Here is a 22,708-nt window from a genome sequence, read left to right on the forward strand (position 1 = left end):
AAACTGTAATGCCTACATTTCTTTTTAATAGTTTATGTACAGGCATGACTTTGTGATATCAAACTAGTTTGACAATAATTGTTCGATACCAAAAATATCCAGTATCCATCTCAGTGTGATGTGAGAACTTTAGACGCCCAGTGCAGATACACTGAGGTGGACTTTTCTGTGAAGTGGAAGACATCTTGGGTCCAGCAGTTAAACTTTGAAATAAAAAGTATTTACATATTCATAGATTCTGTAGTTTTCAATAAGAGAAAATGACCACATGTTCTTTTAAAAATGTTTTTTAAATTCAATTGAACATTTTTGTGGAAAACCCTTATCAGAAAGACATTGTTATTCTAAGCATAAGTATTTGTGTGTCTTATGACATGTCTGTCTTTTGTTAAACAAAATGTACCAAAAGTACTGCAACCAAAAAAAAAAGTAGTCATGTAAGTAGCTTACAACATTGTTATAATTCTGCATCATTACTGGTGGATTATTGATTTTAGATTTTAACATAATATACTGTTGGGTAATACTCATATAAAACAACACATCACACTTTAAATACAGACTGATTTTAAACAATTTTTTCATTTGTGTAAAGTTGTAAATAATCAATGAATAAAGGTCCAGCTGCCAGAAAGCCAGAAGAAGACAAAATGCAGTATACAGAGAATCAGGTAAACACTAATAGCACATGAACATCAAGTGAATAAACTTATGAAGATAAAAAAAATAACAAACATACAAAGCAATACAAACGGTGAAACCAAAAATCATTTAATTGAAAATAAATAAATAAAAAGTGGTATATGAAAACCTACATTTACACTTAGACAGAGGTTTCAGGGAGGAAAAAGCTCTACAGTTTCCCCCACGTTTAATACTTTTTTGTTATCCAACGATCTAAGTGACTTCAGTAGAGATTTAAATTCTATGAGAAACAGTACAAAATTAGGAGATGAATCAGAAAATGTCTGCTTGTGAAAGAAGAAGAAGAATTAAGCTTCTAAATATAATACTTTACGTGCGCTATATTGTGAAAACGAAAGCCTGTAGACCGGAAACATTAGTGCTGTAACGCTCGGTTTGAGTCACTCCCCCGATGTACAGCGAGTGCAGATTTGAGTCGCGCATGCGTCACTTTGCGACGAGTAAAGCTGTGGGTTGCTTACCTTTGCGACCAGTAACTAGCATACAAATGCTAACGAGAGACTTCTGTAATGTCAATACAGTAAAAATGGACCTACTTAACCAAGTTCGTTCACTGCTGACTACAATTTAGCAATCAAGGAATGGCGTTTTGAGCTAACCTTAGCAACCAAACAATAATAGATTTTTAAATGACTGCTAACTTAGCTACAAGCTAGACAACAAGCTAGAAATCAAACACAACAAAGGCTCTGACTTAAATGGCGTTTTGAGCTAACGTTAGCAATTAAACAATCATAAAGAGCTAAAGTGTTTTTTGACATTATTCCCATTTTCTGTTATTGTTTGTAATGAGAAACATTTATTATGTCATGGATTTCACACATTTCATTATGACAGTTATGCCGTAAACCGTTTCAATCTGAGCATGCGCGACTCAAATCTGCACTCGACTCACATTGGGGAGTGACAGCGAGCACTCGCCGTCTGTACAATGAAATGCTAACAGCTCAAGTTTTTTTTTCAAGTAAAATAACCACACAATAATGTCGCTTTCAACTGCACGTTCATTCTTGTCAGAGGCTTGTTATGGCGAACAAGAACTCGACGCCAATTCCGCTCTCATGGAGCTGGACAAAGGTGCGTAAGCTAGCTTGCTTTCAAATTAGCATTGGTTGTCACCGTGTGTTGTGTCTTTTGTGGGCTTTGCTAAATATTAATGAATATGTGAAATGTACCTGTTTTGTTGTGATCAGTGAAATGGCTTGAATTCCAGGGTTGCGGTCGGGAAAGCTGGGAGAGCAGTGTGAGGCTGTGGTACTCTTCCCCAAACTCTTCCAGAAGTACCCTTTTCCCATCCTCATCAACTCTGCATTTCTCAAGCTAGCAGACATCTTTAGACTTGGGTATGGATGCTTTGTAACTCGGTACTAAGACTCATTGACTAAATACAATTTTGTGGACAGCTTATCTCCATTTTCGCTGATTGCTCAGTATACCTAATCAAAAGTATTAGTCTTTTACACAATTATAACAGTAATACATCTTAATATTACACACACTTCTCAATAATACACAATACAATTCAACAGGACGACTAACTACATCCTGAAAAATGTTCATAAAGTTGAATGAAACAGTTTCAACTAAAACTGAACATTATAGCTTTCATAAAGAAAGGAGTAAATTCAGAGCTGGTGTATTTCTTTCACTAACATTTCTTTCACCTAGTTATATCTTATAAACTGACAAACGAGTACATGTCAGGTAACACTACTCATAGTTACCTAGTTAAAGCTGCTTGCTTTTATCCATGTCATGTATTATTTATGATTTCGTTATTTCTTTTATTTTTTTTGCGGTTGGTAGTACTTGGAAAGCAATTTGAAGACATAAAGAAATATTTTAAACGTTGAATAAACGTACCAGGTTTCCATGTTTAGCATGGTGGCAAGTGTCTTTTTTTTTTCAGACAAGGGCACGACTCCAGAGAGTCACAGACTTAATGTAAAGTCCAACAGTTTCTATGATAATGGAATCGTGGACACAATTGCAAAATTGAGAATTTATTAAAGCTCCTATACAGATTCCATAGAGCCCTACATTAGATCACTGCCAATAGCTAACTGAAGATTTAAAAATATGACTAAGTCTAAGTTTCTAACTAAGCCACCCCAATGTAACCGTAGTTTAAAAACATGTCTTAAAAATACGTTTAAAAATAATTCCCAGTGGTTTAGGCAAGCCTCTTGAAGTACACTGGGGAAAAACCCCAAATACTATGTATTAAATGAAAGATTATAAATTAAAAGTAAGTATTCATTAGTAACATGTCTATGGTGTGTGTTATTGGTGAAACTGGTTTTATTACAGTACCAATCTCTGTTTCTAAAACTTGTCTCTCTGATTTCAGGAACAATTTTCTGCGACTTTGTGTGCTGAAAGTAACTCAACAAAGTGAGAAACATCTCGAAAAGATCCTCAATGTGGACGAATTTGTTAAAAGGGTGTTTTCGGTCATCCATAGCAACGACCCTGTGGCCAGAGCCATCACTCTGAGGTAATAATTCTTAATGTACTTAATAAAAAGGACGTTTTAATCTTTTGCTGGTTGGTAAAGGATTTCTAATTTAGAACGAACAGACAGACATCTGCTGATGTTATCCTCCTTTTCAATCCCAAAAGAATAAGTGTTACTTGCTTGCCAGTTTATCTGAGGCTTAAAATAGCTATTTCCCTGTTGGTTTATTCAGGATGCTTGGTAGTTTGGCTTCCATCATCCCAGACAGGAAGAATGCCCACCACAGTATTCGCCAAAGTTTGGACTCCCATGACAATGTAGAAGTGGAGGCTGCCATATTTGCTGCTGCAAGCTTCTCTGCACAGTCAAAGTAAGGAACGTTCCCGGTCCACCTGAGCAATGGTACACATACTATACATGGTATGCTGTTTCGTATGACATAAATCTGGTCTGTTTTCAGAGACTTTGCAGCAGGGATTTGCAACAAAGTCAGTGAGATGATTCAAGGTAAAAATCTTTATTCAGTACTAAAAAGGTCACATATCACATTTAGTAAAACAACAGTTGTCTGGATTACCTTTTTTTTTTTTTTTTAAGTTTTGAGTATTTGGTAAATCTTCCAAACAACTATCCAAAATTTCAATAACAACAAATTGAAGGCAGAAACAGGTAATTAATAGTAAATGTTACCAAAAATGTCATAGTTACGACAACTTTTAGAACCTGAGCAATAGCATGTGCTTAGTGTGAACATTGTAACTCACACCAAAATTAATACAGTCCATTTAATAATTAAAATAAACATGCAACTCTGAAAGTATTGTAGAGAAGTATCTGAATGTCTGGAGAGAAAGAGAGATACACACACTGTAAATAGCATTGTTCAGCAGATAGCTGTTGGTATGCTGTTTTTGTTTTGTCTATAGAGTTATCATTCCTCCTATGTCTTAACCTCAGGTTTAGACACTCCAGTGGAACTGAAGCTGAAGTTGATCCCCATGCTGCAGCACATGCACCATGACGCCAGCTTGGCCTCAAGCAGCAGAGAGCTTCTCCAGCACCTAGTCAACTCTTACCCCTCCACCCCAATGGTCATCGTCACCCTGCACACCTTCACCCAGCTGGCTGCCTCCTCCCTCATCGATATCCCAAAGCAGGTAGAACCATGACAGAGCTGCAGCTCATTGTTACTTGTGAGATACTGTAATGGTAGGTTCACACATAGAAATGTATATGATGTAGCCTTTTGCTCTTATTGTCTAATCTAAATCTAAACTAGCTAACTGAAGTTACTTTTGAATTGATTCCTTATCTGAATAGTTGCAGCTTCTCCTTCAATACCTAAAGGATGACCCCAGAAAAGCTGTGAAGAGACTTGCAACTAATGACCTGAAGCTTCTGGCAAAAAAGGCGCCTCACCTTTGGATCAGAGAAAACACTCAGGTAGAGTTTCAGAGGTTGATGTTTGCACTCTAGGGTTGTCTACATGGTTTAAAATCTGTGGGTAATTAATTGTGTTTCATCTCTGCAGACCCTGTGTGAATGTGCCCTGACCAGCCCTTACAACAGTTTGAAGCTGGGGATGTTGGCTGTCCTCTCCACCCTCTCTGGGACAATTGCAATCAAGCAGTACTTCAATAATATGACAGGTTTGGTCCACTTTTAAAAACAACAAATATTTTCTCGTTACAAAGTGAATTTCTTTTAACTGGAGTCTCCCCCCTCTGGCAGTGAGAGCAATTACACAAACACTGATGCATAATAATGCTGCATCACTGTAGCCTCTCCCCCCTTCCTGCCTGTCATGTTATTGGTAATAAAGGAAGACTGACATACTGTGTAACCAATCAGAATAAGCAGTGCTAAGCTCTGAGGAACTGTAAGTGAGTGAGCAAGGTTGGTTAACAGAGTTGTGTACTGCTCATGTAATGAGGATTTTGGGGAGTTAATAAACTACTTATTCTGAGGACAAAAAGCTGTTCAGACATCCTTCACGTGCCACACGACAGAAACCAACTCTAAAATTCTGGTGTACTGAGAAATACAGAGTGATATGCTTAATCAGCATTGTGTATATTTGTTTGTCAAGTGCTTGAATGTAAAAAACATGTATTTATAAGTTAAAGTTTCGCACTCCAGCATTGAGTATGTAAGAATTAGATTTTAACCAGGCTTTAATTGCAGGTTTCCATTGCCATTATTTCTCATTCATTGAATCAGGGAATGAATCTCAACTGATGTGTTTTCCTCTCCAACATTCTTCTCAGGTGGCTCTTCGGTTCCCCCCTTGCTCACTGACCTGGTTAAACTGGCACAAGAATGCTGTTACCATAGCAACCTGGCAGTGGCTGCTCATGGGGTGATAGTGCTCTCAAACATTGCCATTTCCTGTCCGGAAAAAGGTTAGTTACAAGTCATGCCTTGGGTTAGGGATTGTTCTAATGCCAATAGCTCATTAATAGCTGCATCTCTTTCACCCCACCGATGTGAAGTGTTTCTGTCTCTCTCCTCCTCAGATATAGTACAGTTGGAGCAGGACACAGTTTTGGGAGTGGAGTCCCTTTTGATGCTTTGCAGTCAGGACAGCAGCCCCAGCACTCAGGCCACGCTCAAAGTAAGAAGAAGACAACTTCACAACCACAAGGCAGATGGCATTGTTAGGATCAATATGTCAGGAATAGGGCTCGGATCCGAACCTCATTTGGTACCAACCCAAATGTGTTCGGATCACATAATGTAGAAAACTCTCCTGTTACCTAAGCTGGCAAAGTTGTTGTATGATTGCTTGTGTATATAAAACAATAATCTTACATTGGAGAAGGGTCTGGCGGGTCCACACAGTATTCCGGGATAGGAGAAAAACTTGATCTGGTTTATTGGCATTTCTTTAAACCAATCCAAATCGTCATGGGCAGCAGCAAGCTCCGCCCGGAGCCGCTGCAAAATAGCCTCGGGAAAGAACTTGTTTTAGTGAAACGTGTACGTTCAAAAGTTCCATTAGCCGTGTGAGAGAGAACTCAAATTGGACAGGTAGTCTAGCTAGCGGTCTCAATCTACCCTGCAGAGATCTGAGAAGCAGTTATCCACAGTCCTCATAAATCGACCAGAGTTTAACATTTCAACACAAAGAAAGCAGAAGGAAGCGGACATTTGCGAAAACACAACACAAAATGGGTTAAATGTAGGGAACAAATTTCACTGCACATTGTACTCGTCGCACTACTTCGCATTTAGGATGCAGTATTTGACCAAAAAATGTATCAAAACTCTGTTTACGTTTGTGTTATTTGATACCAAAGCATTGATAAATGTGGTGTCCATCTTTAATATCTGTTGAGCAAATCATTGCGACTAACAAGGGTAAAGTTATTTGGGAATCATTGCTCAGTAAAGCTTATTTTTTACAACTTTATTTAACACTGACAGCCATAATACCAGCACACCTTACCTAAATCATCTAACTCACTGCCATCCACCTCCTGGAAATGTACGTAACTATGATTGATTTACAATCAACCAGCCCTCATCCCCTTTATGACTTTACAATCCCCATCCTTAAACGTCCATTTTTGTTTCAACCCTAGACAGCTCTCACCTCATTGGTCAAACTGCTGAAAAATCGACCCCATCTCAGCCAATCGGTGGTGGAATTCCTGCTCGGCCAGCTCCACTTATCCTGTGACTCTTCTCGCGTTCTCATGTGCCACGCTCTGGCAGCCATCGCCACCCACCTGCCGGTGTTGGGCGACGGCATGCTGGGAGATCTGGTGGACCTCTACAGAGTGGCCAGTCACTCCTCCACTGACAAGCAGCAAGAGCTTCTGGTGAGAGATTGTGCATGAGTCAGCTGCTGTTTAGACAGTAAATTAAATCTTTAAGGGTCTCACAACACTTAAAGGTAGCTTTTATGTTTTAAACACAGGAGACTCACAACAGCATTTACATGACAATTAAGTAGTAAATGTGAACTTTTTTCTTTCTTTTTTTTTTTTTGCCTGTGCATTATTGCTAACCCACAACTATTTAAGATCACATTGCATTCAGCTCATAACACTCACCTCTCCCAATGTGATTGCTGCAGGTTTCCTTGGCAACAGTGATTTTTGTTGCTAGCCAGTCGTCTTTGTCAGCCGAAGTGAAGACTGTCATCCAACAGCAGCTGGAGAATGTTGCTAATGGCTGGACGGTGTACCGCATCGCGCGACAAGCCTCACGCATGGTAATCTCTTCTGCTTGTTCATAACCAGAGCTATACTATAAAATGGCTTAAAGTCTTTTGTAGAACTGGTAAAGGTCTTCCTAGGCAGTAGCATTTACTTGTTTAAATTAAATTGTGTCAAGAGTTAAAGAAGCCACAGACATTGTACTGCCAAATCCTACACCCAAAACATAATGAAAAATGATCATTAATCTGCAGGGATGCCACGAGTTCTCCAGCGAGCTGTACCAGAGTCTGCGGACCCGTGTCGCATCAGAGCACTTCTACTTCTGGCTGAACAGCCTGAAGGAGTTTTCCCAGGCAGAGCAGTGCCTGAGTCACGTGGAAGACGGAGACTACAGTGGAGCCATGACCGCCATCGCTGAGGCACTACGCTCCTACCAAAAGGGCATTGCTTCCCTCACAGTCAGTTATCTTTCAGGCATCTGCTTGTCAAAAAACATGAATACAATTCCTCTTACTACACCAAGAAGCTTAAGGCTGTTTTTACAGTTGACGCATTTAAGCAAGCGCCAATGTGACATCAAAATGACGTAGATCTCGCTGGCACGCCAGGATTTTGATTGCGCGTCCAGAGGTCATGCACCACTCTATTTTCTTCAGCGGCGATGCAGAAACAGGAAGGCTGAACAAGCTCAAGGGCAGCCGGATGCCAGAACTCTGAGTGACTGCAAGTCCCACTTGTAAACTTACTGGGTTAAGATTAGTGCTTTTATGGTGAAAGAAAGGCTTGAGCCGACGAAGTAGGTCATTGAATCAGACCGGAGCATTAACGCCAATACTGCTGCCTGTTCTGCCGTTAAACACCTTTTTTTTTCTTCTCTTCCATAGAAATAGCAAAGTCGCCAAAGTAGCCTTTGCTCATTAGCCCCACATCTGCAACTAGTGTCGCCAGCTCAGGTGTGGCTACTGTAAAACGGTCATTAGCTGCTCACGCTCCGTCTGAAGAGTCATGCCATGGAAGCTGATTTCATGGCATCTTAAACGGTTAATGGATTAAGTCACCTAATACCTGATCCTAACTTGTTAGGCGTCAACTCAGTGAGACCTATGTCAATCTTCAGCTGTAATGTTCATGTGCTGTTATCTGATTAATTCGTCCCCTCTAGGCTGCCAGCACTCCTCTGAGTCCGCTTACATTCCAGTGTGAGTTCATCAAGCTGCGGATCGACACCCTGCAAGCCCTGTCACAGCTCATTTGTACCTGCAACAGCTTGAAAACCAGCCCTCCTCCTGCCATTGCCACCACCATCGCCCTCACCTCGGGCAATGACCTACAGCGGTGCGGCCGCATCGCCATGCAGGTAAAACACTTAAAGTGGCGTAGGTACAGTCGGTCTGCACCTGCAGGAAAGGGGTCCTTTTTCCAAGGCAAGAGGTAGTCATGTTGTAACAACATGCCATAGCACACCACACACTCACCAAATTTCTTGATGGCATCAATTTGTGAAAGTGTAGGGGAAGTTTTGACAAATTATTAATCAGGACCTATACTTAATGTGAGGGAATGAGGTGATTAATGGCCCAGGTGTCCAAATGTAGTTACTCAACAGTCTTTTTCTTTTTCCCAGATGAAGGTATGTATGGACGAGTTCAGAAGTCTTGCAGCTCGCTACGCCGATTTACACCAGTCGTCATTTGACGCTGATTATGCAACCCTTCGCAATGTGGAGCTGTATCCTCAAACATGCCTCAGTCACATCGCACTTTGGTCTTTTTTGACAATCCTGATTTCTCAGCTCTAAGGTCTTCTTTCTTCAATGATCGGCCTTTTTTCTTTAACTGTTGACTGCTCAGACAACAACAGAGCTGTTTGCTGGTCTCCCATGTTATAGAAGCGCTGATACTGGACCCACAGGCAGCCAGGTGAGAGCTGTTGTAGTCCACAAAGGTAGAACAATGTGAATTAATTTGTTTGGTGTTAAGAAGAAATTTTAAAATTGAATTTAGTCTAGATTTCTTTAAGTATTATTTCCAATATTTAACTTGGGTTAGAGGATTTTTTACTGGCTTGACATATGAGAACAGGTCTCTGAGGTAGACTGCCAGAAAAATGTGAGGGTAAATGTCAAGGTAGTTTAAATGTATCATATTATATTTGTCAAAGAATGCAGATTATCAATGCATAAACCAACTACAGAATGGAATGTACTATTTTTTGTAAGCTGCACGTTTGACTTGAATGATACCTTCATATGTGTAAATGCATTTTATTTAATTTATGATAAAAAGTTTTTTTTTATTGTACCATGTTCTTAAGTTTTTTTCTATTGAAAGTGCTTCGCCATAACACAAATTGCCCAAATGCATTCTTCTGGCAGTTTGTCTGTAACAGATTCTCTCTCTTTCTGTAATCTAGTTTTCAGGAGTATGGCACTCTGGGGTCGGTCCAGACAGAGAGTGAATATGAGCGACTGATGATGTCAGTCTTCAGCCGTGTGTTGGAGGAAGTGGAGGGCCTCACCAAGAAACACCCTCCTGTTTCGCACCTGGTAAGATTAATGTAGAAAACCTTGGAAGTTACTTAGGCTAACAGTTTAGCTGCATGGTGTCCAAATTGGCATATGGCTGACAAATGCTCTGCTTTTATCTAGTATAAACATGTAGTGTATTTGACCTCAACTTCTTTTGCTGTCATGCTTATTCTTGTTATCTTTGGAGTTTGTTTTTAATTTATTTTAGATAGTTTTGGACTCACTTATACCTGTTTATGCTTCTTAACTGGATATTGTCCAACACCGACATCTAGGCCTGTTAATGTCTTTTTTTTTATCTCAACAAGACTTTAACCTGAATATTATATTTTTTTGAATGACAAATTGCTCATGTCAACAATTTGAACGTATTGTTTTCTGTTATGGATTTGCAGCATACAGGCTGTCTCTGTGATGCTGTCATAGCTTTGCTCAAGGTCCCGCTATCTTTCCAAAGGTATTTCTTCCAAAAACTCCAGTCAACAAGCATTAAGGTACAATAACTCTTTTTAAAATGACTTTAATTAGAAAAGTACAAAACAGTGTGTGTCCCAATTCATGCCAAAAAGAATGTAAGACATTACGAATGATAGAGCTCACTCTACTACTTTCTAAGTACTACTAAGTAAATGTGTGTATTACTAATGTCTGAGAGCTATGATTCATCTCATTAGATAAATAAATGTGGTACACTTTACAACTTCCTCTTTGTAGTTTTATTAGATTTACATAACAACAACATACATAAGTGTACAGGATGACTTTGATTGTTAATAATCACTTCAACAAGATTTAAGAATGGGAAAGCCTCCTAACTCTGTATTTATATGACCATATAAAGATCAACCTTTTGGCAAACTCCCGTACACCTGTTTCAACATACAGTGCAAAGGAACATACAGTGCAGTTGCAGCTATATACAGCAGTCTCTTTAGCTCTGTTAATGCTGGCCCCTGTACATCTTTATTTTTCCAGCTAGCCCTGTCTCCTTCCCCACGAACGCCGAGTGAACCGATCCCAGTGCAGAGCAGCCAGCAGCTCACTCTAAAGGTGGAGGGGGTGGTGCAGCATGGTACGACGCCAGGACTCTTCCGTAAAATCCAGTCTGTCTGTCTCAATGTGACTTCAGTCCTCCAGAGCAAGACAGGACCTGACTACAAGGTACTGAGTGTTTGCCTTCATCTTTGGTTACTGCTCAGACAGTTAGGGAAATGTAAATATTTGAAAATCATAGAAATCTGAACTCCATTCTCCTGTGCTATTATTATACCGTATATTCTCCAGAGTATTTTGCTCTTTGGTCCATGTATTGAAGCTCATACCTGGTATTTCTAGCCTGCGTAAGGAGTGCAAACACAGCTACATACTGTTTATTCACAGATAATGCTAGTTCTGACATTTGTGCCCCCATTTGTTGTGTTGCTGCTCCAATGATAAGAATCCCTACTTTGCCTTGTTTTTCCTCTTTTTTAGGTTCCACTCGACACTAAAACTAATGAGATCGAGCAGCGCGTAGAACCCCACAATGATTATTTCAGCACCCAGTTCTTGCTAAATTTCTCCGTCTTGGGCACTCACAGCGTCACTGTGGAGGCCTCTGTGGTGGATGAGAGTGGCATCGAGTGGAAGACCGGACCCAAGACAACTGTGTCAGTCAAATCCCTGGAGGATCCTTACTCCCAGCAGCTGCGTCATCAGCTGCAGCAGAGTGGAGCTCAGCCTGCTCCACAGAGGAGTGCATACGCTCGCTTCTAGCGGATGTTCTCTCAGTGCTTTAGTGTCAACGCCGTTATAGCTTGTGTACTTGACCTGTTTTGTATTGTGGAAAATGAATATGTACATTACACAATCAATGATTAAAAGACCACATTTAATTTTAATGTTGCCCATTAATTGTTACCTCAAAACAATGTTGACCAGCTACAAAGGACACACAATAATGCAGTTGAGACATACACCCTAAGTCCACACATTTTTGGCTTTAAATATAATCTGATGGTAAAGATTTCCAGCAGAAAATGCTTTGTTTTCTTGTCTATATTTTTTATCCAATAGTATTTCATTAAGGACAATTTAGTATTGGAAGAGCTTGGATTTTCCATATCATCTGTTCTACACAAAGTGTAATAACGTAAAGATCCGTCAGGGGGCAGACCAAAGTCATTAAATGGACATTGTCTGAAGAGCACCCAAACCTTTCATGTAAATTCAAAGCATTTAGACTTTTGGAATAGATAGTTTTATGTTCATTCCTATAGTGTAACATTTAAGCCACGAAATATATTTGTTTTTCCTCCAACATTGACAACACTCTAAACTATCTCACATTCTGAAATACAGTAACATAACATAATAATCATAATAATGATGGTGATGCAAACTCAAATAGCCCACGCTGTTTCCGGATAAATGCATCGATTTTAACGAACACACGCATACACACTGGTGATGTAATAGGGAAAGAACTCGCTGCCGGGATTGACTCGAGTCCTGGTGATTTAAAATGAAGTCATAAGATTTTTTTTAAATTAGAAAAGCGTTATTGTCCCTAAAACCTTCAGCGCCTGACATCAGAGAGTCTGCGCAGTTAACGGCTAAAAGCTGGCGTCAGATGGACACGAGCGCCAAGTGAGAGAATAAAAATAGAAGTTCCGTATCTGGTTTTCAAAATTAAACGTTAACTAAACATACAATGTGATAGTTCTGTATACCTTCAAACCAAAGAAATCCATTTAAAAATGTGACCTAATGTTGAACGTGAGTAGTAGCAAATTCAGAGGAAGACTTTCTTCATTTGGCATCACTAAAAAAAGCCAGCGCTTATGTAAATAAATTGCAATATTGAATTGAGAACCACCACTTAAATGTGCCCCTTTTATTTTGAAGGTAACGGAGACTTACTTAGCCTTTTGATCTTTTGTGTACATAGACGCTGTGTGAATCGTCTGGAGAAACGTAACGGGTTCTGCCAGCATAGGAGCAAAAGACCGCTGTTCTTCATATTTGATGTGCATATGTCGTTTAGAGTTTGTGTTTGCGTTTTTGTAACCAGCAACGTTGATCCCAGGCGCGGCCAAAACCGCCTCTTGTCATTATTCGCTAATGGGAGCTCAGTAGCTAGCTAGCTAACTTGACGATGATGATGATGCATCAGTGGAATTATCCCGGTGTCTCTGACTGAGATGGAGCCAGCGACGCTCAAGTGGAGTTGCTTGCTAGCTAGCTAGCAAGCTAGCTAACGGTGCCCGCCGGGGTTCACTGTGCACGAGCAGCCCTGGATAACGTTAGCTAAATGGGTGCTACTGCAGCTTATCACACAGGGTTTCTTGTAACGTTACGAGACATTTCCACCCACAGATTTGAGAGAGACTGACCATGCCAACTAGCAAAATATGCTAACTTGACCGTTTAGGTTAGCCACACGTGACACCGTTTATCTCTCTCAAACAATTAGCTACATTCTCTGGCCGCCCTTGGATGCTCCAGTGACATTAATTGGGTGAGTAACATGAACAACCAGACCTTTTACTAAATTACAGGGTCGGGCTGTATTTTGAATGAGGAGAACGAATGTTGCGCTTTGCACCAGCCTGCAGACACCCGAGTTTGGTATTTTCTCATAGAATATCTGAATACTTCAGCTTCTTCGCTACCTCCGTTATGTGTGCCAGTATGTTTAGCAGTAGCTAATGTTATATCCCACGCTTGCCACACCTCACATATTTCTTAAAGTCTGTCCGTTACGCTAACATAGCCTACTGCTAGCTAGCATGTCGGTGCTCGACCACGTCCCGTGCGACTGGTCCTTTTATGGTCCTTTCTTTGCATGCTTTAACGTTACTGTAAAGGCTATGCAGCTAGTTAGCCGACAGACACGAAAAACAAATAGCCAAATTTCAGAATTAATCCCCTAAATAGCTATCAAAAGACCGCGTTCACTACGGGTGTGTTACATTAAGATGCCATTAAATAGCCTTTCCCTGGCCGAAACCTGTTAACGGCAGACACTGTATGCCGTAAAATGAGGTTATTTGTGTCCTGTTTAGAGCTTGGTTTGTTTACAGTAAGGATAAGGTTGTATCCACACTTGGCTCGATTAGTCTTTTGTGAAACAAACAAATCAAACTGCGATGCTAACTGCTGCTGTCTCTCTGTTGCAGACGGTGTGTATCAGGATGGCACAGCTCTTGGACGGGGCCGGAAAGCTGGGCTTGGTTCTGCTCAAGTCTGTGATCCGTTTTGTTTTTATGTTTTTTAACAACTGTGTAGCCATCCCATCCTACTGCTTATATCTGGTGCTTCTCCAGCCGCTGAGAATATGGGACAGCTCTACTTTCTGGCACATCGAAGGAATCATGTTCAAGTGGTTGCTTGCCATGGTGTCTTCATGGGGCTGGATCGCAGGTTATACAGGTAAGATAGTTAACGATTCATATACATAGCCATTGTTCCACGTGTTGCCTTGCATGTAAAGCATGTTTTGCTTACTGGACTCAGTAATAACAGCTTACTGATGGGTAAGCATGGACAAGATTGCTACAAAACCAGTGAAGTTGCTCTCTAGTTTGTGCTTCATGTATCTACTTTTGAGACAAAGAGATACACACCTGTTTCAATGAAAAATAAAAATTGTTTAACGTGTGCTGCTCTTCTTAAAGACTCTTCCAGCCATCTGAATGAAAACGTGTTCCGTTTGCTACATGATAAAAAAGGCAGTTTGCTAATCCAAACAAAGATGGCAGCCATAAAATTACATATTTATTTGCTTAATTCATACGTGAACCAAAATGTAATTATTTTAGTATTTTTGATTTATAGATATGATTTGATACTGTTTAATATTTTCATATAAAATTACATGCCAATATCTTCTGTTGTACAAAAAAGCAAGTAAAGGCCAATTATGTTTTTGTCGTGTAGCAAAAATCGATATATTTTTTTCTTCATCCAGATGGTTAGAAGAATCTTTTAAGGATTTTGGAAATGTATCTTCAGATCAGCAGTAAATGTTGTTAAACAACCATCGGTGCTTTTCAAACATTGTCAAGATGGCAAATTGTGCACAGAGTCACCTGGTCTTGAAGAAGAACACAACCTTTGGAGTTTGGCAGCATTTGGGGTTCCGACCTAATGAGAAAGGAGAGGTGTTTCAGTATTAGTGTTTGGTATTCAGTTTCTGAGCGGTGTAGGCACTAGCCAACAGTTTGGTGACGCCGTCTGAGCATTACGTCATAATTTTTAATTAGTCACGCCAATACCATATACTGTGGTAAAATATATATATTTTTAAAATCACACACTGGTGCAGCATTATGCCGGTATTGTTTAGTTCAAAGTGTGCATAATATCGGATCTTTTAGAACAGCACTGCAGAAACTTAGTAAAAGAGTCTAGTGAATCGTAAACTAGAACTGCAAGCAGTTATGACGGGGTCCAAGCCTCATTGTGCTAGTCAACGGCGGAGCTTGCGAAAGCGGAACCCAAAGCGTGACGTGGGGAGGCAAACATCCGGAAATATTGAGAGGTGTGAGCCACAAGGTCGGCGGTACATTGCCGTTGTAAATATCCCTCTAAAGGATTTTCTGCCACCTCTGGTCAGTCTGATTCCATTTTCTGTAACAGCTTGTAAAACATCAACCCTGTTGTCATAGTCAATCTATAAACATTTTTTTCCCCAGAAAGAACTGGGCTATTAAAATAAATACAAAGCACGTTTTTTCACACAAGTCTAAGTGGAAATGGGCGTGTCCTATATCAAAATATTCAGGTGGATCCAGGGAACTTGTGGATATATGGTTTTTAAATGTACATTGGGAGTGATAGGGTCAAGTGTTTTTTCTGCCATAGTGCCACCTAGTGGTGGAAGTGGGTCAATTGTTGCGCCTGAGGTCTTTACGGAGTTTTGGACCAGTCCTGAAAATGGCAATCCGCCACCTTGTACGGTTTAGGCTGTAGCATGAGTTTTACGCGGAGAACAATAATAATATGGAGGAGGAGGAAAATCCTAATAAAAAAAATATGGTTCCACAGTCCTGCTGTGTGAACCGCATAGCTTTATAACCGCGGTTCCTAGCTTTCTCGGGCTTGGACCCCTAATAATAAGTGCTGAGCGATAAATAAATGTCTATCATATGTATTTGTTTATAGCACAGTGGCCTAAATACGTTACATCAAGATATGAATGGATTTAGTAATGATTGTACAGAGACAGCTCAACAAACACACTTATCTGACACTAGTAGAAGATCAGCAGGATATCATGAGTTGTTTGTTGGTTCCTCTCAGCTGGCTCATTAAATATCATGAAGTGATTCAGGCAGTCTGTGGTGCTTGGTTGCACTGAGCGGCAAGCAAAATGCTTACAAATTGCTAAGTGGTGAACATGGGGAGCAACAAGGCGCACTGATTAATAATGCAAAGCGTTCAGCCTATAGAACACCTGGTCTTGCATCAAGTAAAATGTGTTACAGACCTTGATTGACAGTGTTTAAAAGTTAGATACCACGTCTGTATGATGAAAATGGTGATTAAAGTTTAATTTAAGCTATTGACTAGAACAATCACTGTACTTTGCAGTCTAATACTTCCTCTGGTATATTTATTTTATGCACTTGTAGTTTAGATGTGTGTGTGTGTGTGTGTGTGTGTATATGTCTTTGGTCCAACCCATATGTGCTTCTCATCCTAAGGTAAACCAGATTTAAGCGAATGTGACCTTTTAGTCTGAACGTCATATCAGAAAATGTGCAACTATGCAGCTCCCGTGCATCATCGGTCAGTTATTAGGGAACCGTATCAGGCCACAAAATCTTTTTGAATGTCACTTTAACAGCAAAACTTGTGACAAATATAAAAAAGATTGCTTGTGGCCACAGGACAATGTGAATTTAATGTTAATACAAAGTTACGTTAAATTTTACTTTTTAAACAAACGACACACTAAAAAAATGTGTATTGGATAATGTATAATTTTATAATGAGCGACACTGTATGTTATGTATAAGCCCAGCTATGATGCAGTGTAGTCGCTTTATGACACGCCGGGCACAGCCACTTCATTAAAGTTTTCTCCATTTTATTTATATACTTCTCCACAAGCATTCCAATTTAAATCTTTGGTTTAGCTGTTTGGTAAATGTGGGTCAGCTCAGAAGGATGAATTGTGTTGGACTGCTGTCAGATATTGGTTGTATTACAAAAAACTGAACAAGATCAGGGCTTCAAATCAGTACGGAATAATAAATACTGGCAATATTAATTTAGCTTTAGATAAACAGCATTCAAGGGCAGTAGTCCTAGAGAATTTGAGTATCGGTGTTGTGACCCACATTCAAGGACACTTTGACAAGGCTGGTTCGATTAACACTTTTACCTTTCACGCACTATGCAGTCCTGTGTAACTACCCTGGGATTGTCCTTTTTGAATCTGGACAACACGCAACATTAAGATGCTTTTTCCAAGGTTGCAGTTTTACTCTCTCACTTACAGGGCATATTTTTCCTCATTCTTTCCAAGTAACGGCTGCAAATTATGTATGTATTGTATATGTGTCACTTGTTTTCAATGCAAACAATTTTCCTGCTTGTATGTTGTATTTACGGCATGCAAAACAAAAAATGTCACACTTTGTTTGTAGTTACAGATGGAACAAAGATTTTCTTTTGCTATGTTGTTCAGCCTGTACTTGTACTCAAAGACATGCCAAATGTATGTCAGGGAAACAGTGACACTCACTCACAGCTTGACACACTGCAGTCGGGAAGCAGAGCTTTGGTTAACATCAGAGATTGAGGATGTTGCATCACCTCCCCAGGAGAAGCATAACAATGGTGGTTTGTAGATATGATACAGTCACTATATAGAGACACATGCTGTGTATCCTTTTATCATTGGAACAATTTGGATAAAAAGACACAAAGTGATATGTAGGAGAACTTTCTAGACTGCCCACCCCGGACTTAGAAGTAAAATGTAATGCTTCTTCTTAGTTTGAATCATTAAGTGAAGCGTGAAGGCAGGGTTAAACAATAAGGGTTGCCCAACAGCCTGGGGTAAGGACTACACCACGTTGGGCAAGTAAATACTACAACCCACTTTCCCGTTTGGGTAAGTACAAGCTAAAGCAAAAAAGTGTTTTCTAGGGTGGAAGTAGAGCATGTGGATTAATCAAACAACTACAATGCTTTGCAAAGTTTTCCACAAGTTAGAAGCCAAGGTAGATAAAAAGGAGGCACCCTCCTTCCTAGACTCTAAGTTCTTGTTAGTTGCCAGGGTGAGACTGCAGCATCCGTAGTCTCGCTTTGCCAAATCCTCTTCCAAAGCGCGCCGATGGAGCATCCACAACAAAGTTGCTACACGCGTGTGTTGTGTCAAATAGCCAGATATCACTTCACAGAACAGAGGAGTTGCTAACGTTACATGCTGCTAAATTGTCAGTCATAGAAGCCCATGCTCATGCGGAGCTCTGTACCCAACTGACCCACACTTTTTCGGTCCTCTCTTGGCTTAAAGTAACTCACCATTACAGACCACACATTGTATACAGCCGTGGCCTGCTGGCCTGGTTAACGTTAGCAGGGTTAGCATGGCCGAGTTCGGGGGTTTGTTACGGCTCTGGTCACGCAACTATCAGAAACATGCCTCTTTTTTTTTAAGGTAGGGTAAAGATTTATCTCTGCTGTTATCAGAAAACATAGTGTTTCAACTTAGCATGTTTCCTTAATATCTGATGACACATTGGGGTCATTTTTGGAGTAATTACAGTAAATGTCATATTGGACCTTTTTTATACATAAAAAAAAAAAAAGATAACAGGCTAACCTTGGCCATGCTGATATCGCCATCATTAGCTTGACTGCTATGCTTAGCAGAGCATAATGAAGCCTTTCCCAGCTGTCTGTTATACTTTCTAATATAAGCTTCTTGCATGTAATCTATTGAGGCTACATTTCAGGATTAATCTGGATAATTTGAATGCTAAATTTATTTTGGAAACTGCCAGCTTCATGTGTTAAGACTGAATCATCCTGAAAAAACGACAGCTACACAAGTTGCCTAAGAAAGCCTCCCAGGTATGAATGTTTTGCAAGAAACGGTGTTATTTAGTGGTAATATTGTTATGTGGTAACTTGTATCGCCATTTGACCCCTTTTTCCATGTAGATGACAAAGTGTCCAGGCCTGATTATGTTGCTTTCTATTTGCTCTCGGAATTTCCGAGGTAAAAGTCGGATCTCCGGCAACCACAAAATCCCCTAAACCAAAAATCCAACATGGCTGCTCCGTGTTATGAAAGCTGTAGTCTCATACAGTTACAAGCACTTCTGTCTTCTGTCCATATTCTCTCTGTGGACAATGTTGTTACGCTCCTTTTTATGCACAAAGACAGTGTATTATTTTATAAACTGGTATTTTTAACAATGGCTAACCTGGCTAGAGCTAATGCAAGCAATGAAAATTTTGACTTGTAAATGCAACACATTCAAGTCGGGTTTGACGTCATTCCCAGCTTCCGAATTCCAAGGTAAATGGAATGCACTTTTAGAGACACACACACTACACAGAGAGGACACAAACAGGTGCACTTAAGCCAGCAGGATTAAGTCTTCATTGCATGTTCCATGAGGGGGTGGTCTGCTGGGTCGATGAAGAGATCAGAGAGGGGGACTTTAAAATTTCAGACTTTGCGCACTTGTTTCCCAGTTTTGAGTTATGCTATTTGAATCTAAAGTTTACATGAATCACAGAGCTGGTTATTCATGTCCCTGTGTACATTATCCAGACGTCTGATCCCTGTCAGCTTTAAATCTGACAGTCTTTAAATCTTTAACATTGACTTAGTTTTCATAGACTCCTTAATCTCTACTAGAGTTGCAATGGTTAGTTTTATAGTGGTTAGATTATTTGGATTGATATAAAATTCATCTGCAACTGTTTTGATTATCATTGAATCATTTACACTGCAAAATGGTGCTGCTTTTCCAGGTTTTACATTTATGTAAATAAAATATTTTGGAATATAGGATGAACAAACAGCAAGCTCTTAAACAAGCTAAAATTAACCTTTAGCGCCTCAACCCAAACAAAGTGAAAATGCATGTGGCAGGGCACTAGAGATTCACCAATTACAATTTTTAGGCCAATTCCGATTTTTCGTTGAATTTGACCAGACAATACTGATTTTAGGCGATTCCTATATGATTTTTGGCTAACCAATTCACAGCACACACAAATATTTATTTTCTATTTTTTCTTTAATAGAAATCCCCAACCTTCCCAACCAGGAAAGCATTTTAGACAGTAACGTTAGTACAGGGTGTCGGAGAAATACAGAGTCTCTTTATTATTTTTTAAACTTTTTTTTTTTTACTTCTGCGTCTCCTAAAGCAGCCAGCTAGGCGGCAGAGGTACCACAGCGTTTGCTAACGTTAGCTTCTTGTCTTATCTGGGGTCTGATAAACAGTTAATTCATCAAAGTGAGTGTGCTAAACACAATTTTCCAATAAACTGTAGCTGTCATATTTTATGGGACCCGCATAAGAGAGAGCGGCTGACTGTTTGCCTGAGATTAGTAGGGGGCTGTGCTGAGCTGTGTATAATTACAACTTTATGACGTTTTATAAACCGCTGATGTGCGCCACTGCTACATACAGCGGAAAGCCTGCATGTGCACGTGTGGTACCGATGTTGCGCAATGTAAATCATGCAGCGTCAGAGTGAATTTAACCTGCATTAAATCAGCATACTGTATGTAAGACTGACCGGAAGGTTACTGGTCATGGCCAATGACGTGAAAATCTGCCAATTCCGGTCACCAACGCTCAATTGGTGCATCTCTACAGCGCACCTTTTTTTAAAATAAAAATACTCATATTTGAGTAACACGGACCCCAGAATTGTACATCATCAGAACATCATTGCCTAAAATTACCAATTGGCAAACTGTTAAATCAGATTTCTCAAAACCAGGAGAAAAGCTCGTTACATTTCATGTACTGTACGTATGAGTAAATGTTTTGGTACGATTACATTTCAGATGTGTTAAGCAGTATGTAGGGCTGTAGTAAATCCAGAGTATATCACCTAATTTTTAAGCTGTAACAGAAATGGCTCTTGGTGTGTTTGAAGCCTTTGTACAGCCATCATACACCCACACAAGGTGTTATTAGTTTCTTGGCTCATTAGACTTACTCTCTGGACTGTGTGGGTGTATACAGATTATACTTGATTGACATCTCTCTAACTGTACTGAATTATCTTAATTGCATCTGTTGGACTGAGACAGTTTACAGCTTTATGATTTTTTTTTTTCAGTCTATACACTTTAGCTGAGCTCTATGGTTTGTCGGATCTTTGTCAAATTATGTCTCCTGTCCTGTTTGACATGAACAATATTTGGTACTTGTAATGTTTTTTGTTGTGCTGGCAGTGTCTTTGTGATCGATGCAAATAGCTGCTATAAAAGCATTAGCGGGGTACACTTTTGAAAGCTTCTATTTAGGGCAAGATACCTTTTGGTGTGTTGCTTACAACCTTTGGTTAATGTATAATGTATAAACTGCATGAAAATCTACTGTAGGTCAGGATACACGTGCAGTCATGTTGTAAAGGAGGTGACCCAGCATGAATTTATTATACTGCAGCTTTGGGTCATTTGAGAGGGCGACAGCACGAATGGGAATTACCATCACTTTTGTTCAGAAGCCCTGACACATGTTTGCATAAGTGGAGGCTGATGTTTCATTGCCCGGTGTACAGAAAGACTGAGGTATTGATGTGGATGAACAACACATAATGTGGTAAATCCATATTTTAATGGTAACATGTTGTGATGTACTTTATGCTACAAACTTTCAGAAGCAATGGGCGAGCTTTTAGCTTTTAATGAGGGGAAGGAATTACAGGCAATTCATGAGACCCGTTTACTCCATTAAACCTGCCGGGCTGCTACTGGTTAACCGGTTCATGACTTCTCAGACCATGGCTGTGAACATTGTTTTGCATATGTGGTAAATGTCTTGCCCTGTTGAGCCAATTTATATTTTCAATCATATTTTCAGAACTTAATACTTTGAGATATGTTTTAGACATGTACAGTATCGAGATTAAGGATGTACCAATCCGATATTGATATCAGGAGATACTGTCCTAAATAGCTGGACCGGGCATCAAGATTATGGGGAGATCTATTCAGTTTTATGTTTTTATTAGTTGTTCTTCTTTCCACCTACTTGAACACATCTAAAGAAAAATTAACAAGCTTTTCTGCACTGCTATTCATTTTTACTTATTAACTAAAACAATTAAATCAGGGTTATCTTAAAAGCAGGAGCTTCATATTTTTACTCCGAGTGGTTGCTCTGTTAACCAGAAACTTTAATCATCAATGAAAATGCCTCTTTCTTCTCTGGTTTCCCACACAAGTCTCATATATTTTTGCACTCTTCCCTCTTTCCTCCTCCACATCATGGACACCACCATGTGATGCCTTGCTACATCCCTCCTCTAGAGAGGGAGAAAGAAGTGTAGCAATGGGACAGCAAGGTCAGCAGCGGTACACCGTTTAGCTGACCACCAATACCGGATTAGACGGTGTGCTTGCAGCATGGCTGTCCTCCGGCTGCGCTAACTGTGTCATCTCTCAAAGACAATTTCCCTAATGTATTCTATCTGACAGATGACCCATCTCTCTGATATCATTTACGCTTGTCTCCTGCAACAATGGGGACTCCAGCAAGGCTGAAGGCATGCTCCTTATGAAATGACATTGCCTTAGGGGTACGTACACCCCCCACACTCTGTCAGGTGTCACAGATGTGTCATTCTTCTAGAGGTATGCTCTCGATTCTTGTT

At 40.0% G+C, this 22,708-nt stretch overlaps 2 protein-coding genes across 2 annotated transcripts in view; both read left to right on the forward strand.

Moving 5' to 3' along the window:
• The first annotated feature begins 1,130 nt into the window (after positions 1-1,130).
• ints7 (integrator complex subunit 7) lies at positions 1,131-11,736 on the forward strand. Its single transcript, XM_034899767.1, has 20 exons — positions 1,131-1,782; positions 1,919-2,048; positions 3,056-3,202; positions 3,396-3,533; positions 3,624-3,670; positions 4,121-4,320; positions 4,484-4,606; positions 4,695-4,812; positions 5,431-5,565; positions 5,680-5,777; positions 6,748-6,987; positions 7,245-7,382; positions 7,581-7,787; positions 8,492-8,686; positions 8,954-9,057; positions 9,180-9,248; positions 9,742-9,874; positions 10,252-10,350; positions 10,832-11,017; positions 11,330-11,736. The coding sequence occupies exons 1-20, from the start codon at positions 1,689-1,691 to the stop codon at positions 11,609-11,611; spliced, it is 2,883 nt and encodes a 960-aa protein (XP_034755658.1). The 5' UTR covers positions 1,131-1,688; the 3' UTR covers positions 11,612-11,736.
• Positions 11,737-12,739: 1,003 nt separating this feature from the next.
• lpgat1 (lysophosphatidylglycerol acyltransferase 1) overlaps positions 12,740-22,708 on the forward strand; it is a 44,724-nt gene continuing 34,755 nt past the window's right edge. The window contains exons 1-2 of the mRNA XM_034899768.1: positions 12,740-13,355; positions 14,017-14,269. Of these exons, the coding sequence (XP_034755659.1) occupies positions 14,032-14,269 (238 nt within the window). The 5' untranslated portion in view covers positions 12,740-13,355; positions 14,017-14,031. The remainder of the gene's footprint in view (positions 13,356-14,016; positions 14,270-22,708) is intronic.

Source organism: Etheostoma cragini, chromosome 18, assembly GCF_013103735.1.
Source record: "Etheostoma cragini isolate CJK2018 chromosome 18, CSU_Ecrag_1.0, whole genome shotgun sequence".
Taxonomy (NCBI): domain Eukaryota; kingdom Metazoa; phylum Chordata; class Actinopteri; order Perciformes; family Percidae; genus Etheostoma; species Etheostoma cragini.